Genomic DNA, 17,976 nt, shown 5'->3' with positions numbered 1-17,976 from the left:
AGAGCTTCTGAAATATGCACGTGGTTCCTGTGACATCTGATCTCCGACAAGGCATATAGACACAGAGGAGTGCACTAGAGGTGTGGGGTCCAATGGTCCCGGGAATTTCTCTTACGGTCCTGACTTCTTAGCTTCTTTCTGGGTCTGTCCTCTTACGTGTCCAATGTGGCACCTGGAATATGCTCAAACACCACCTTACAGGCAAACATACCAAGCACTAAATCAGGAAGGTAAACAGAGCTGCCCTCTGCAAGAGCGCACACCCAACCCTCCCGGGCACTGAGCGTTCACTACCCATCGAGCTCCAGGACAGCTACCAAGCTCCTCCTTATACCCAGGAGAGCGACAAAAAACACCAAAACAGACCCAAGACACTCTCAGCTAGGGGTGGCTTCTCCTCCTGAAATCTTCCAGAACAGGTAAATCCTAAAAACGTTTCCTTCATGCTGGCTGACTGGAGTTAAGTGAAAAAAACTTGAAAAAGGTTTCCTTCTGAAGAGTCGGAACCAAGATGCTTTTCCCCTAGTGACTAAAAAAAGAAACACACCTTTAAGCCTCAGAGCGTGGCCTCATTTTTTTCTCACTTGCAAAGCAGACTGGGTGAGATTTTTCCATCTCCTCCATGGATGTCTGGATGGGCTTCTCCTAAAGTGGATTTTTGCCCTGGTGAGTCATTCACCGTGGCAGACACACAGGAACACCCCTGCTCCTTCCCACGAGGGCCCGGCACCAGCTGCCTTCCTGAGGTAGAGTCACGCCTCGCTTAACGTCCACAACACGTTCTGTGAGGCAGGACGGTATGTGATCTGGGCATTGTACAAACACCATGTTACAGGCAATCTCCAGGCTGTAAACATCCGACTTATGGACAACTCATATTTAAGGAGACTGCCATAAAGCCTGTTATATTAAAAATTTGAGTTAAATACAATGGTTCATGATGACGAATGTACACACTACTTTGTGATGCTCATGAAACACTGTGTTGTTTGAAAGTGTTTCTTAGCTGTTTTATACGCACAGAAAGGTAAAATATTTACCATATGCTAAGACAAACATTTGACTGACTGATGCTAAATAAGAACTGTAGGTTCCCGTTCAACTTACCTACAAGTTCAACTTACAAACAGACTTAGGGACGGATTTCACTCATAACCCGGGGACTGCCCATATACGAGAGACATGAGAGACGCGTGTTGCGTGTGGGAAGCTGCTGTGTTCCCTACATCATTACGTCCACTAAGTCTCCTTCCCCAAGCAGGGTTTCTGAACCCTATTATAACCTTACGGGACCATGGACATATATGCGCTCAGAAGTTGCCCAAATGGACATTACGCAGCACATGACTGTACTTGTAGACAAGGCGATTGGCGTCTGGGGTTTGTTCTGAAAAGCTCCCCAGAAAAGTGGGGGAGTGGGCTGGGCTACAGCCAGTGAGGGGTGCACGCAGACCTGCTGGCTCATCTGTTTTTGTATATATTTGGAAAATTTCTAAGTAAAAAGTCAAATGATTAAGACAAGCCCAGACTGGCAGAAAGTCTTTGTAAAACACCTATCTGATAAAGGGCTTGTAGTCAAAATACACAAAGAACTCTTAAAACTCAACATTAAGAAAACAAACCATTAAAAAGTGGGCAAAAGATCTGAACAGACACCTCACCAAAGAAGACACACAGCTGGCAAATAAGCATGTGAAAAGATGCTCAGCATCACAGGTCATTAGGGAACTGCAAATTAAGACGACAATCAGATACCACTACACACCTATCACCCAAAACACCAACAACACCAAATGCCAGCAAGGATGTGGAGCTGAGCAACAGGAATGCTCGTTCACTGCTGGTGGGAAGGCCAGATGGTTCAGCCGCTTCAGAAGACAGTCTGGTAGTTTCTGACAAAACTAAACACAGTCTTATAAAATCCAGCAACAATGATCCTAGGTATCTACCCAAAAACTACACAACACACGGTGTGAGCCCTAATGTAAACTATGGACTTTAGTTAAGGACTAGACAGGACTATAAAACAAAAATAATACACGTGAGGAATGCGCATCTTAGTTCAATCAGATACACAAGACCAAATGGGCAGCTCCTGTGCAAAAGAAGGATGAGAGGGCAGGAAGGGACAAGAACTAGTCGAATGGACACAGGGAACCCGGGGCAGAAAGGGAGAGTGTGCTGTCACATTGTGGGGATTGCAACTAACACCACAAAACAATAACTGTATAAATTTTTGTATTAGAAATTAACTTGAGTTGCAAACTTTCACCTAAAGCACAATTAAAAAAAAAGAAAGAAATAATAATAGAAGAAACATTGGTGGCAGGAGTGGGAAGGGGGTACTACAGGGGTGAGGAGGGGTGGGGGAGGGAGTACATGGGAACTCCCAGAACTTTCTGCTCAGTTTCTGTAGACCTAAAACTGCTCTAAAAAATAACAAGTGTTGGCGAGGATGTGGAGAGCTGCAATCTTCACACGCTGTTGGTGGGGACATGAAATGGTGCAGCCACTTTGGAAAACAGTTTGGTCGTTCCTCAAAATGCTAAACACAGAGTTACCAAAAGATCCAGCAATTCCGCTCTTAAGTATATACTCAATAGACACAAGAGAATTGAAAACGCATGTTCACACAAGCACTTGTTCACAGAATCATAGCATCATGATTCACAATGGTCAAAACATGGAAACAACCCAAATGTCCAAGAACTGACGAATGGATAAAGGAGAGGTAGTCAATCCATACAATGGAATGCTACTCAGCCACAAAATGGAACAAAACTCTAATACATGGCTGACCCTTGAAAATACCATGCTCAGTAAAAGAAGCCAGATCCAAAAGGCCACAGATTGTACGATCCTATTTATACGAAACGTCAAAAAAAAATGTCATCAAGCAAATTCCAACTCATGATGGCCCAATGTGTCCAGATAGGTAAATCCTTAGAGACAGAAAGTAAGTTGGTGGTTGCCAGTGACTGATGGTTGTTGTCGGGTGCTGTCAGGCTGGTTCCGACTCATGGGACTCTATGTACAACAGAAAGAACACTGCCTGGCCCTGCACCTTGCTCACAATCGTTGTTATGCTTGAGCCCACTGTTGGAACCACTGTGTCAATCCACCTTGTTGAGGGTTTTTCTCTTTTTCCTTGACCCTCCTCTTTACCAAGCACGATGTCCTTCTCCAGGGACTGGTCTCTCCTGAAACATGTCCAAAGTGTGTGAGACGTAATCTCGCCATCCTTGCTGGCTGCTCTTCTTTCAAGACAGATTTCTTCGTTCTTCTGGCAGTCCATGATATACTCAATATTCTTCACCAACATCATAATTTAAAGGCATCAATTCTTCTTGGTCTTCCTTATTCATTTTTCAGCTTTCACATGCATATAAGGCAATTGAAAACACCATGGCTTCGGTCAGGCACCTCTTAGTCCTTAAAGTGACATTTGCTTTTTAACACTTTAAAGAGGTTTTTTGCAGGAGATTTGCCTAATGCAATGCATAATTGGATTTCTTGACTGCTGCTTCCATGGGCATCGATTGTGGATCCATTTAAATGAAATCCTTGACAACTTCACTATTTTTTCGACTTGTCAGATGTTGCTTATTGGTCCAGTGGTGAGGATTTTTGTTTTCTTTATGTCGAGGTGCAATCCATACTGAACGCTGTGGTATTTGATCTTCATCAGTAAGTGCTTCAAGTCCTCTTCACTTTCAGCAAGGAAGGTTGTGTCATCTGCATATCAGAGGTTGTTAATGAGACTTCCTCCAATTCTGATGCCGCATTCTTCTTCATATAGTCCAGCTTCTGGGATTATTTTGCTCAGCATACAGATTAAATAGGTATGGTGAAAGAATACAGCCCTGACGCACACCTTTCCTGACTTTAAACCAATCAGTATCCCCTTGTTCTGTCCGAACAACTGCTTCTTGGTCTATGTACAGGTTCCTCAAGAGCACAATGAAGTGTCCTGGAATTCTCATTCTTCTCAACGTGAGCCATCATTTGTTCTGATCCACATGGTGGAATGCCTTTGCATAGTCAATAAAAGCCAGGTAAGCCCCTTTCTAGTAGTCTCTGCTTTCAGCCAGGATCCATCTGACATCAGCAATGATTTCCTGTGTTCCATATCTTCTTCTGAATCTGGCTTACATTTCTGGCCGTTCCCTGTTGATGTACTGCTGCAGTCGCTTTTGAATGATCTTCAGCAAAATTTTACTTGTGTGTGGTAGGTGCCAGGGACAGGGGCTGTGGGGGAATGTTCTGGAACTGAACAGTGATAATGGCTGCACAGCTCTGTGAATGTACTAAAAACCCCTAAACGGTACAGGGTTCTTAGTACACTTTAGGATAACTTTATAAGTGTAAATTATATGTCAATAAAGGTGATTAAAAAAAAAACCTACTCTGCCTGTTGGCAATGTCACAGTATTTACCACAGATCCACGCTGTTTGCTCGACAGTTACATGTATGCCATCTCCCATAAGTCTAACAGTAATAATGGCTACCACTCATTAAGCACTTACTGTACGCCAGGTGGGAGTCCTCATGGCACAGTAGTTAAGCTCTCAGCTGCTAACCGAAAGGTCGGTGGTTGGAACCCACCAGCAGCTCCACAGAGAAAGATGTGGCAGTCTGTTTCTATAAAGATTACAGCCTTGGAAACCCTATAGGGCAGTTCTACTCTGTCCTGTAGGGTCACCAGGAGTTAGAATTGATTCAAGGGCACTGAGTATGCCAGGTGCTATTCTATCAACTCTGACCATGACCATGAGGTCAGCACAGCCATCACTGCCTTTTACAGATGCGGTGACTAAGGAGTCAAACACTTTGCCGCAGGTCACACAGCTGGAAGCCGGGTCCTGTCAACTGCAACGCCTGCATTCTCGCACTGAAAATCCACTTCTGTGACTCCGATGCATTGATGAGTGATAGAGGGTCTGCCACTTGGGAATGCGACAGCCTGAGCACGCTCCGAAATCAGCAGGGGACATCGTGAACGTCACATGAGGCAGTACACGGGGTGTGTGTGTGCGTGTGCGCGTGCGCGCAGCCTGGTGCCGCAGCACAGCAAGAGTTTGGGGATGGAGGCAACCATGATGTCTCTACTGACCTCACCTCAGGGCGCTTTCAAAGCCAACTCCACATTAGTCCTAGTGAAGCAATTATAAGAAGGGGGGCTCCTGATCCAATGGTCTATACCTGTTATGGATTGAACTTGTGTCCCCCCCAAAATCTGTGCTGTAAATCCTACCTCTGCACCTGTGGTTAAAACCCCATTTGAGAATAGATTGTCTTTGTGATGTTAATGAGGCAGGATTAGTGTAGGGTGTGTCTTGAATCAATCTCTTACAAAACATAAAAGGAGCAGATTAAACAAGCCAAGATGAGGGAAGAGAGATGCCAATGGAGATCTCCAAAGAGCCAAGAAACAGAAGCTGAAGAGAAAAGGACATTCCCCCAGAACCGACAGAGAGCGTCCTCCTAGAGCCAGCACCCTGAATTCGGACTTCCAGCCTCCTAAACTCTGAGAAAATAAATGTCTATTAAAGCCACCCACTTGTGGTATTTCTGTTATAGCAACTAGGACAATACCTAACCTTGCTGACTTCTTCAAAGTGGTCGAGGTGGCAGCCCATGAGGAAGGAGGTGGGCGCCATGACAAAGTCCAGCATCTGGCCCGACAGGATGGGCACGAAGGTGTGCTGCCAGTGCAGGGGGTGGAGGTAGACCAGGAAGCACTCAGCCACAAGTGTCAGCAGGGCCCAGTCACAGGAGAAGAACACCATCCGCTGCTCAGTGAGCATGCATGTGAGGACCTGCAGGGATGAACATGACCCGGGAATACGTGTCACATGCCACCCAAGAAGACCAGACACAGACATGCACATGGGTGTCACCTGTCACATGCCACCCAACAAGACCAGAGACACGGACTTGGGTGTCATCTGTCACACGCCATCCAACAAGACCAGAGACATGCACACAGGTGTCATCTGTTACACGCCACCCAACAAGACCAGAGACACACACACAGGTGTCACCTGTCACACATCACCCGACAAGACCAGACGCAGACATGCACACAGCTGTCACCTGTCACACGCCACCCAAGAAGACCAGAGACACGCACATGGGTCTCACCTGTCACACACCACCCAACAAGACCAGAGACATGGGTGTCACCTGTCACACGCCACCTGACAAGACCAGAGACATGCATACAGGTGTCACCTGTTACACACCACCTGACAAGACCAGAGACACGCACACGGATGTCACCTGTTACACGTCACCTGACAAGACCAGACAGAGACACACACACAGGTGTCACCTGTCACATGCCACCTGACAAGACCAGACGCAGACAAGCACAGGGGTATCACCTGTCACACACCACCCGAGAAGAGCAGATACTGACACGCACACGGGTGTCACCTGTCACAAGTCATCCGAGAAGACCAGACACAGAATTGACAAGGGCAACTGGTACTGGCATTAAGACAATCAGCATGAGACACTCTCAGGTGTAGAAGGATGCTTACCTGTAACACCGTCTCAGGTCTGAAGCACAATAAGGGCAGGTGAAGGTCCAAGTCTATGATGGGGCTTTCAGGATCCACTCGTGAAGGAAATACAATCTGCAGTGGTTCCATGTTAAATACCTGTACGACCAATTTCCATAATCAGTTCAGAGCACTGCTTCCAGGGGAGGCTTCCAACGGGTTCCAGCTCCAAGCCCTGCTGAGAATTTGCATTTCAGCAAGTTCCCAGGCGCTAATGTTGCTGGTTAGGGGCCAATTCGGAGAACCACTAGTAGAGCAGTGGCTCTCAAAATTTATTATACATAAGAGTCATGTGGGGATGTTGGTAAACTGCAGATTCTGATTCAGTACAGATGGGGTGGAAACGCAAATTCTCAGCAAGAACCAGAACAAACCAGTTTGAAGTCCTGTAAAATGAACTATTTGGGGCAGAAAGTATCTGAGGTATAAACCGTGAAGATTCCTGCCCTCACTTTACGGCCAGGGTGACAGCACAGTCCAAAGAGGTGCTTCAGCGTGACCGTCGGCAGTGGCTTACGCGCACCGGAAGCACTGAACGGCTGTTTCTGAGTCAGCCTAACTCCTTTGAACTCCTTAACTAACGGGGAAACTGCTCGCTGGCAGGAGGGGGATAAACCTCAGCACAGTTGTCCAAATTAGCACAAATTCAAAATCAAGCATGCTCAAAGTATTCTTTCTTTTTTTTAAAAAAATATTTTATTGTGTTTTAGGTGAAAGTTTATGTAGTAAATTAGGTTCCCATTTAACAATTTTTAAATGGGACATTGCTTACAATTTTCACAATGTGTCAGCATTCTCATTATTTCCGTTCTGTTTCCATTGATCCAGCTTCCCTGCCCCTCCGTGCCTACTCTGTCAAACTGATCTTACTATTGTATTTTATTCTCTGTTACTGTGTGTGATATATTCTTAGTACTTCCAATTTAGTCAAACCTCCCTGAAGACATGTATTTAAAAAAAAACTTAGAAAAACATTTTCTTTTTCTAAATGATTCCATTTTTAAACAACACTTCAAATTCTGTATACACTGAGTGCCTGCTACATGTCAAAGGACAGAAGAAACCAAGATGAGGAAGACACGGTTTCCACCCTGAGGTGCGGTCAAGCCAGGCAAGGAGACGGTGCTGTCAACAGCTCGTCTGCACTGTGTCAGCCACACAATGGGCACTGCCCTGGCCCTGGAAACTCCATTAAATGGGCAGAATGAAATGATGTAGGCACAAGCAAAGCACCAAGGAGATAAAAAGAAGCAACCCAATGCGACTGATGGGAAGGCTTCACCAAGGGGAAACGTGGACAGATGAGAAATGTGGAGTGGGAAAAGAAGTTCATAAGAGCAAAACGCTCACTATTCATACTTTCCTATGGTAAGTCGTCGGAAACCCTGGTGGCACAGTGGTTTAGTGCTATGGCTGCTAACCAAAAGGTCGGCAGTTCAAATCCACCAGGTGCTCCTTGGAAACCCTATGGGGCAGTTCTACTCTGTCCTATAGGGTCGCTATGAGTTGGAATCGATGCAACAGCAATGGGTTTTTTTGTTTGTTTGGTGGAATTTAATACTAATTTCATACAAATTGAATACTCAGTATTCAAGACAAACAAACAAAAAGCAAATCTGTAATTTAAGCATGTCCTTAGACTGCAGGATTGGAATGTCTATGTATTTTCTGCACAGCAAGTTATGAATTCAAGTGTTAACTGCTGAAGAGGCCCACTCGAAAGAAAACCCATTGCTGTCAAGTCAATTCAGACTCATAGCAACCCTACAGGACAGGGTGGAACTGCTTCCATAGGGTTTTCAAGGCTGTAACCTTTAGGGAAGCAGACTGCCACGTCTTTCTCCCACAGGAGAAGTCTATTACACATCACTAATTCTGTATCTGTTCGTCGTTAGCCATTCAGCAAAACTCAAACCTAAATATTTTACTTTAGACCTGCAGAAATAGTTTAAAAAATGCTTAAGGAATTGAACAGCATAATGTAAACACAGCTATAACTTCGTAGTTTAAAACATTTAAGCCATTTTTATAACACTAATTTTACTCTTTGCAAAGAAAAGCAAAAACATCATATAGTTGCAGATTTAATTACCAGATGGAGCGGTCCCGGTGGTGGGCTAGGTATTAGAGAGAGCTTTGCGGCAAATTCTTTTATATGATTGTCAACTTCGAAATCTTGACAGAGCTTCAGCTGGGTCAGTAAACTGAAATCAAAAAAATAAAATTACAAAATGAAATCAAACTATACACTTAAAATGGGTGGGTTTTACTGTATGTAAGTTATACCTCCATTTAAAAAAAAAAATTGCTATCAATTTGATTCCGACTCATTGCGAACCTATAGGACAGAGCAGAACGGCCCCACAGGGTTTCCAAGGAGCAGCTAGTGGATTCAAACCGCTGACTTTTTGGTTAGCAGCCAAAAGCATAAACTCGTTGCTGTCAAGTCAATTCCAACTCACAGTGACCCTACAGGACAGAGTAGAACTGTCCCATAAGGCTTCCGAGATCGTAAATCTTTACGGAAACAGACTGCCACATTTTTTTCCCCACAGAGCGGTTAATGGGTTCAAACCAGCCACCTTTCAGTTCACAGCCAAGCACTTAACCACTGCGCAACCAGGGCTCCTTAAAGTAAAGCATACACATGTATAGAATGGATAGATTCCAAAGGTGCTGTGGTGTTTGTTGTTGTGTGCCTACCAGTCAATTCCGAGTCCTAGTGACTCCACATGACGGAGTAGAACTGCCCCGTGGGGTCTCCCAGGCTGTAATTTACGGGAGCAGGTTGCCAGATCTTTCTTCCACAGAGCCACCAGGTGGGTTCGAACCACCGACCTTTCAGTTAGCAGCTGAGCCCTTAATGGTAGCACCAAAAGCCACCTCTTTGAAAAGTGCAGAATGTATGACTCTAATAGACATGAAACTCATTCGTTCACTTGCTTGCTTTATTCATTCACGCAACAAATATTTTTGACCATTTACTGTGTGGCAGGCCCTAGGCCAAAAAGAGGCAGCTGAGCCCTCAGGAGCTGAGTGTCGACTGAGAAGGACACCGAGCCCAGCCAGGGAACCACATGCTGGTGGGCGGAGCCACTGAGTGGGGCCCAGAGGCCGGTGTGGGGCTGAGAGTGCACAGTGGGGGCCCCCCGCCTGGTCCGGACATCACAGAGGTGGACTCAGGACACCGTCCTGCCTCTCACTCCCCGTGGCACAGACTACGACATGCCTGGAATTCAACCTGTTATAATGTTTACTGTGAGGGACAAATAATAGCACCAATGAGCCAGTGTCGGGATTTGAGGCTAATTCAAATCCTTCCACATCTGTGCTCCCTGTAAAATATAATAGCGTTAAGGTAAAATTTTTAAAAGGAAAACAAACAAAAAACCTACCTTTAATCTAATTCCCTAAATACATTCTCTCCCAAATTCTGCTCACTTGAAGACATTTTTGAGTGCAGGAAAACTGATTCTTCAAAGAACATACATTTGTGTTTATAGACTGCATTTCGAACTTCTATCATTTGCTCTTCTCTAAAGGGCCCAGGTGTTGCAGTGGCTAAAGCGATCAACTGCTAAGCGAAAGGCTGAAGGTTAGAAACCACCGGCAGCTCCGCGGGAGAAAGATGTGGCAGTCTGCTTCCACAGAGGTTTACAGCCTTGGAAACCCTGTAGGGTCGCTACGGGTCAGAACCGACTCGACAGCAGCGGGTTTGGTTTTTGGTTTTGGTTAGTGTTTGGCTGCTAACCGAAAGGTCAGCGGTTCAAACCCACCAGCCACTCTGCAGCAGAAAGATGTGACAGTCCGCTTCTGTAAAGACTGCAGCCTTGGAAACCCTACGGGGCAGTTCTGCTCCGCCCTACGGGGTTACTATGAGTCGGAACCAACTCGACGGTTTGCGGAAATTACATTTTCTAGCTCTGTTCATTTAGCCCTGACCGCCTAAGAAGAGGGAAAGCCAAGAACTGAACCTGTTGCCGCTGAGTTGATTCTGACTCATAGCAACCTTACAGGACAGAGTAGAACTGTCCCGGAGAGTTTCCAAAGAGTGCCTGGTGGATTTGAACTGCCGACATTTTGGTTAGCAGCTGTAGCTCTTAACCAGGAAAGCCCAAAAGGCATGGAAAATGAACACAAGTTTCCAGTCAAATATATGTTTGCATTAACGTCCAACAGAAGGATTTTTGTTACCCATCACTCTGAAAGCTCAAGAGCACAATGAATGCATGTAACCACAGCCGGGGAGCCGGAGGAGGCACTGCCTCTGACTGCCTGCTCTGGGGGGACAGTCCTTGGCCCTTACTCACGCATTTAATAAAGAGTGGGAATAACCATCCCCATTTACAGAACACAACACCAACGATTAGGTTTAAAAGTTGTTTACCCTTGTGTAACAAAGATCATCAGTTAAGAAATGGAAAGGGACCGTGCCTTAGCGATTCTTTCACTTTGGGGCCCTGCCAGACACGTTTCAACAATCGTGTAATTTACTCAGTTCACTCTCTCCTTGAAGGAGAAAGTTAGCTCTCTATTCCGCAAAGATCATTCATGCCTATAGAAATAAAACACAGCGTAGGTATGTTTTTAAAAATAGGCCTTTAGTGGGCTAGTGGGCTAGTGGGCAGTGGTAGGCACTGTAATTTGAGTTATGCACTTTATAGTTTGAAGAGCATGGGTTCCTGCTCATTCAATTTGTCCATTTGCTCATCCTGTGACGGAGGGATAAGGCCTTAGTCACTGTCCTCCACAGGTAACTCGTCACAGACATCAGTTCAGGGACTTACCATTGATCCTTATTCAGTACCACGATGCAAAGACAGCCTTTGTTAATGGCCTTTTCTCAGCCTTTAATCAAACATCTACAACTTCTATGAATATAACTTTACGAGAATCAAAACTAAAGGACACAAAGCCCATGTGTGCCCACTGGACCAAATTGTGCCCACACTCGGGGAAAGAGCCTCGCTCCATCACGGTAAGATCCTCTACGACAGGAATTGGCCAGGGCCTAGGCAACACTTCCCTCATTATTTAAAAACTCCTCAATGTCCTCAGACTTCCTACTCAATATCAGCAGTAAGAGAGTTAAAGATTCTACCCCAAAAGTAATTTTTTTAATGTAAATGAAACTGCTCAGAAGGATTACAGCACCCTCCTGATTTTCTCAGAGAGCCAGAAAAAGAGCTCTTTTTCCTGATATATGTTCCCAGAACACCAAAGCAAAAATAGAATCCTCCATATTAATTTTACTCCCAATGGTCTGGCTTCATTTCCCTTTTTTTTGTCATATTTCTACACATTATCATTTACAGACAAATCCGGGTTTTCAAAGAAAAGCTCCGACTGCTGACCCTGAATCCTGCCACCAACCGCTTGCAGATGTTAGGTTACAGCCCTGTGCCCAGGAGACCCGCAGCTTGGCAGCTTACCAGGAGAGGCAGTCTTTGAGGGCGTTGTAATATGGGTATCGGGAGACAACACACACGGCAAAGGGCACGAAGCAGCCGGCCACGCTCACCATCTGCCGGGACGACTCCGAGCGTGTCTTGCCGTTGTGGAAGCAGTACTCATCCTAGACGGAAAACAACAGCGCGTCATCACCTCCCACTCCTGGCCTCCCTCAGCATCCGTGTTCAACAGTGTCAGCACCGTGATACCCATCAAGCCTGCAGAAGCTGGAGTAAGGCAGTCCTGGTCCACGTTCCCCTCTTGCTCTGCTGCCAGGGAACACAAGGACCAGCCTTTCAACAGTGTCTGTGGGGCCCTGATGTGGAGCTTGCCCCATAGGAGGCCCCAAGATTGCAAAGATGGTAAGATGCCTCCCTGATCTCAAGAAGGCAGCCTTGGGGTAAGAAATGCACCTTGGGGTAAGAAGGGCTGGGGAGGCTGTGGATAAACCACAACCCTCGTTCAGTGCTGGTGAGGCTATAAAGATGGTGCAGCCACTGGGAACACAGTGTGGTGGCTCCTCGGTTAGTTAAACACAGAATCGCCATATGACCCGCAATTCCACTCCGAGGCATACACCTCAAAGAACTGGAAGCACAGATACAAACTCACAGGTACACTGGTGTTCACTGCAGCACTGTTCACAACAGGTAGAAGCAAGCCAAGCGTCCACCGACAGATGAGTGGACACCAAAATGTGGTTCACACGTACGACGGAAGACTACTCGGCCAGAGAGGGAGTGAAGTTCTGATGCACGCTGCAGCACAGGTGAACTTCAAAACATTACGCCAAGTGAGACGAGCCTGACATTTCCCTCATGTGAAACGTCCAGAACAGACAAACGCAGAGACAGGAAGTAGCTTAGTGCTTACTAGGAGCTAAGCAGATGGGAGCAGAAAAGGGGAGTTACTGCTGAAGGGGCGCGGAGTTTCTGTTAAGCGATGAGAAGATCTGGGGACAGTGGCATGGTTGCACCACATGGTGAATGTAACTAGCGTCACCAAATTGTGCACTTAAAAATTGTTAAGGTGGCAAACATTGCGTGTAATTCATCACAAGAAAATTACATTTCAAAAAGTTGATGAGTCAAAATTAGAAATTAAAAATTTTAAGAAAAAAGCAAAAAGAGGAAATCTGCACCATGAGAGCACAGGAAGACATAAGATGAAAGGAGGGAAGCCTGTTTACATAAAAAAGCAACGGACGCCTGGCTACCATTATTGAACGTTTTGATCAAAGATTCTGTAGAAGAATCAAGATTAAAAGAGGAGAAAATACAGAACAGGATTTCCAATTCTTATGGAATCCAGACTTCCTAGAGCCAATGAAGCTGGATGAACCCCCAAAACTGTTGCCCTGTGATCATCTTTAAACCTTCAACCAAAAATACCCCCTGAAGTCTTCTTAAAACCAAACAGTTTAGTTAGTAAAGAATGTCTGCCTTGAGCATTGGGCTCTTTTCAGATCTATCTACACAGGATCAAACTGACAACAGCAACTGGAAAGATTAGGTAGAAGCCTTGCGGGGCAGTGAGTTTATGTTACTGGGGGAGGAACAAGTCAGAGAAGGAGGGTGGGAATGGCTGCACAACTTGAGGGATGCAATTACTATCATTGAATTGTACATGTAGAAATTGATGAATTGGTATGAATGTGGCGTGGTGGGGGCATCTGACCTCCTCAAACTTTACAAGGGAGAAGGAGAATCAAGGTCAACAGCCCAAGGTTGATTCCTACAAGGCAGAGGTCGACATGCCTCCACCCTCCAATCTTTTTACTAATTCTGACACCAACCATCCCTCCCACGGCACTCTCTACTTCTCTCTGCTGGGTTCGATAACTCACTGCAATAGCCACACAGAACTCATAGAGAAGTAAGCGGTTACATTTCAGGTTCAGGAACATTCAGGATACGGTTCTTCCATCAGGACAGCCTCTACTCAGCCATGCCTGGAGGTAGACCTCTCTGGCCCCTCCACCTCTGCCCTGCTAGGGCAAGTGTTACAAAGCTCCCTTAGCTCTGCCGATAAGTGCCCTGAGGCACCCTACTCTGCTAGCAAGCCTCAGCCTGAAGGCACTCAGCTCTAGCTCCGTGGGTCTGCGAGCCTAGCTCCACCAAGTGCGTGGAGGCGACCTATTCCTCTAGCAAGCCTCGTGCCCAAAGGCACTCAGCTTTCTTGCTCCATAGGCTGGGAAGGCCCACCACACTGTCTCGTGCCGGTCTCCTGCTGCCACCATTTCTCTGCCACTGCTTCTCACCATCTTCAGTGTTACAGCTCTCTCTGTCTCCTGGTTCCAGGAGCTTCTTCTCACCACAGGGATCCTGAGTCCAAGGACACACTCTGCACCTGGCTCCTCTTTCTTGGTAGTGTTGAGATTCTTTCTTCCTGCCTCTGGGATGGCTTATTTTAAGCCTAGTAGGATGGAAAAACTGACCAATCCCCTCATTAGGGTTCCATAAACCTTATTTGCATGGTCCCACCCCCACATGGGTGTCATGCACCTTATTTACATTATTAGCAAGCTATCCAATCCCTTTTGTGGGCCACGAGCACCTCATTTGCATACTATTCACCCAGTCATTTGGTGGGAGTCACAAAGACTATGGCTAGGAGGGCCATAGTAAGTCATTCACTGCACTGCAATTGGTGTGTGTTCTGCTGTGTATATCCTCAACAACAACAGAAAATAAAATTATTTAAAAATAGAAGAGCAACCTTGAACAGAAACTAACCCAAGGTCACCTTGTAGCTAAATAACAAATTAGTTAAAAAATTAATGAATATCACCCATAAGTACTGGGATCCTTTAAAAATAATCACCTATGTGAGAACGAGCAGTCAACAATGACTTTCAAACAAAGATGAGAATGTGAGGGGGCAGGGAAACTAGACTAACGGAAAAGGAGCAACCAGAATGGAAATACTGACAACGTTCGTGCATTGTGGAGAATGTGACCAATGTCACTGAACAATGAACAACTTGTGTAGAAACTGTTGAATGGGAACCTAAAGTGCTATGCAAACCTTCACCGAAAATGCATAAAGTATTTCTTAAAAAGCAACGGCCACAGGGGAAGCAGCCTTCACGAGCCTGCGGCCAGGCGGGCGTCGCAGACCTAGGGAAGCCGGGGGTCTGGGCTGTGAGCGGAGCAGAGTAACGGCATAGCAGAGGGGTTCAGGAAGGCACAGCTCTCCACGCTGCTCACAAGCCGCGCAGTGTTTGGGGCCCACGGTCTGCACCCCAAGGATGGACTGTATTTTGGGGGAAGGAAGGGCATGGTAATAGCTCTGGTTTGGAACTTACTGAATTTGAGGTACTTATTAAGCGTTCAGCTGGTAACCGAAAGGCTGGGGGCTCGAGCCCACTAGCCACTCCATGGCCGAAAGATGTGGTGGTCTGCTTCCATGAAGAACACAGCCTCGGAAACCCTGTGGGGCAGTTCTACCCCGTCCTATAGGGGCACTATGAGTTAGAATCAACTTGATGGCAACAGGTTTGATTTTTTTTTGGCTATAAGACAGCCAGGTAAAGGGACAAGCCCAGGAAACAGCCAGGAGCTAGACTGGAAGACCTGACACGTCGAAGTCTCGCAGTCAATAGCTGGAGATTTCATCCACTGCTCTGCTCAAGTTCAAATCTCGGGTGCTATGTGACCTTGGACAAGTCACTTATCCTCTCTGTGCCACAGGATGCCCATCTGTAGAACGGGGATGACATTCACAGCACCCACTAAGGAGTTAGTGAACTACTACACTCAGTGCTCAAGATTTTGCCTGGCACTTAGCTGCTCGTACAAGTTAGCTGCTGCCGCTGTTATTTTTGTTACTGTTTAATCCCTGGCACTCTGGAAGGAGGTGGAATGCCAGAGAGAACACCACACAGCTCCTACCCCCAAGGCATGAAGAGTTTAGTAGGAAGTCAGACCAGTGCCCAGGACAGAAGTGGCATTATCAGCACCCAAGGCGGAGGGGGTTGGGGAGCACCCTGAAACTCAGCAGCAGCTGGAAGGACAGGAGAGAAGGCCACGCACACCCAGACAGGCATGCTTTGTGGGAACACTCACATCTGCTGTACACAACGCAAAACAGAGGGGCTGTTACTTTAAAAAAAAAATTTTAATGATGCTTAAAAAGAAGCGAGCATTTCATCCTATAACATCTACTTCACAAACTCCCAGAGCCTTTTCTAAAGGACCCACCATTTGTGGCTCCTGTCTCAGGAAGTACTAAATAGGGGGAGGGGCAGGAATTTCATTTCCACAATCAACTCAGGCCCCAAAGTCCAGCCCCATCTCTGCCCCCATCACAGAGGAAGATTCTGATCCCTGCAGACAGGGCTGTGATGTCTGCTGACCTCTGAATGCACTCTCAGCACACCCTGGGAGACAGTCTTCCCCAAAACGTGAAGTTCTGCGTTGACCTCCAAAGCAGCAGGCTTTTCTCTTGGGCGTTCAGAGAGGACGTCTGAGCCTGCCTTTGCCGCTCTTTGGAAACCAAAAGGTCGGCAGTTCGAATCCACCAGGCGCTCCTTGGAAACCCTATGGGGCAGTTCTACTCTGTCCTATAAGATCACTATGAGTCGGAATCGACTCAATGGCAACGGGTTTGGCTTTTTGTGCCCCTCTGAGCACACAGTGGCAGGAGCCATCCGATGATACCTATGCCTCCGCCTTAGATGTCTAGTGCTGCTGTAACAGAGAACCCACAAGGGGGTGGCCTCGACAAGCAGAGATTTATATTTAATAAAGAGCTAGAAGTCCCACGGCAAGGCTCTGGCTCTCTGGCTCTCAGGGAAGCTCTCTCTGTCGGCTCCAGGGGAAAATCCTGGTCTCAGTGTCTTCTCGCCATTCTTTGGCCATCTCTTCGTGGCATCTGTCTTTCCCTCATTTGTGCTTCTGGCATCTGTGCCTAAACTGCTCCTTTGATGTGTCAAAGGTGACTGGTTTAAGACACACCCTACACTGACATGGCCTCATTAGCATAGCACAGAACCCTAGTCCCAGATGAGATTATATCCACAAGGACATCGCTGCTGTTGTCAGGTGCCCTTGGTCAGTCCCCATTCACAGCGACCCCACTTGTCAGAACACAACTGCCCCATCCGGTTTTCTAGGCTGTAATCTGGAAGCAGATTGCCAGGTCTTTCTCTCGCAAAGCTGCTGGGCAGGTTCAAACTCCCAACCTTTCTGTTAGCAGCCGAGCACTTAACTGCTGCACCAGCAGGGCTCCTTATCCACATGTATAGGGGTTAGAATTTATAACACATATTTGGAGGAACAAAATTCAATCCCTAACACCTCCCAACACTTAATGCAATACATGCAAGCATAATTCTATGAAAACAAAAAGTCTCTTCATTCCTGGAGGGAGAGCAGAGAAAACAGCCCAGGGTGGCTCTTCCTCACACAGACCACACTGCTTCTGCCACGAAGGGCTGACACACCCACGCACACTCTCAAGGCCCACTCTTTGCCTCCAGAAATCCAGTGGAATCTTACAACTGAGCACTCTGTGCCCTCAGTTACCTCATTTCCCCCACATGTTCCTCAAAGTCCAGCTGATTCACACTGAGGACTCGCCCTGAAAACATTCCCACGTACACTCGAAACCGAAACCCAAGCACTCTCCACAACAGCCCAAAGTGGGAACAACCCCAGCATCCATCAGCGATGAATGCGTGAACGAACGTGGTGAATCTACACGATGGAGTACCGCTCAGTCATAAAAAGGAACGGCGCCCGACAGATGCTAGGACATGGAAGAGCCTTGGAAACGGCATGCCGGGTGAGAGAAGCCAGACACAAAGGATCACATGTCACATGACACCACTTATACGCGATGCCCAGAATGGGCAAATCCAGAGAGATGGAAAGCAGGCTAGTGGGTCCAGGGGTTGGGGACAGGAAGCAGTGGGGAATGGCTGTTAACAGACAGGGGTCTCCTTTTAGGTTGATG

General features: G+C 46.6%; 1 protein-coding gene across 3 annotated transcripts in view; it reads right to left on the bottom strand.

The window, feature by feature from the left end:
- The window catches only part of DENND3 (DENN domain containing 3), a 94,076-nt gene that overhangs the window by 65,014 nt on the left and 11,086 nt on the right, over window positions 1-17,976 (bottom strand). For all 3 annotated transcript variants that reach the window (XR_010317842.1, XM_064268130.1, XM_010588521.3), the window contains exons 4-7: window positions 12,000-12,142; window positions 8,660-8,771; window positions 6,547-6,666; window positions 5,602-5,820 (exon numbers count right to left, since the gene is read on the bottom strand). Coding sequence is in view for 2 of the 3 variants with exons in the window: in XM_064268130.1 (XP_064124200.1) it covers window positions 5,602-5,820; window positions 6,547-6,666; window positions 8,660-8,771; window positions 12,000-12,142 (594 nt within the window). In the remaining variant the exon portion in view is untranslated. The remainder of the gene's footprint in view (window positions 1-5,601; window positions 5,821-6,546; window positions 6,667-8,659; window positions 8,772-11,999; window positions 12,143-17,976) is intronic.

The sequence above is a fragment of the Loxodonta africana genome, chromosome 14 (genome assembly GCF_030014295.1).
Source record: "Loxodonta africana isolate mLoxAfr1 chromosome 14, mLoxAfr1.hap2, whole genome shotgun sequence".
Lineage (NCBI taxonomy): Eukaryota > Metazoa > Chordata > Mammalia > Proboscidea > Elephantidae > Loxodonta > Loxodonta africana.
Note: the sequence above shows the minus strand (reverse complement) of the source record. Positions and strands in the feature narration are given on the sequence as shown.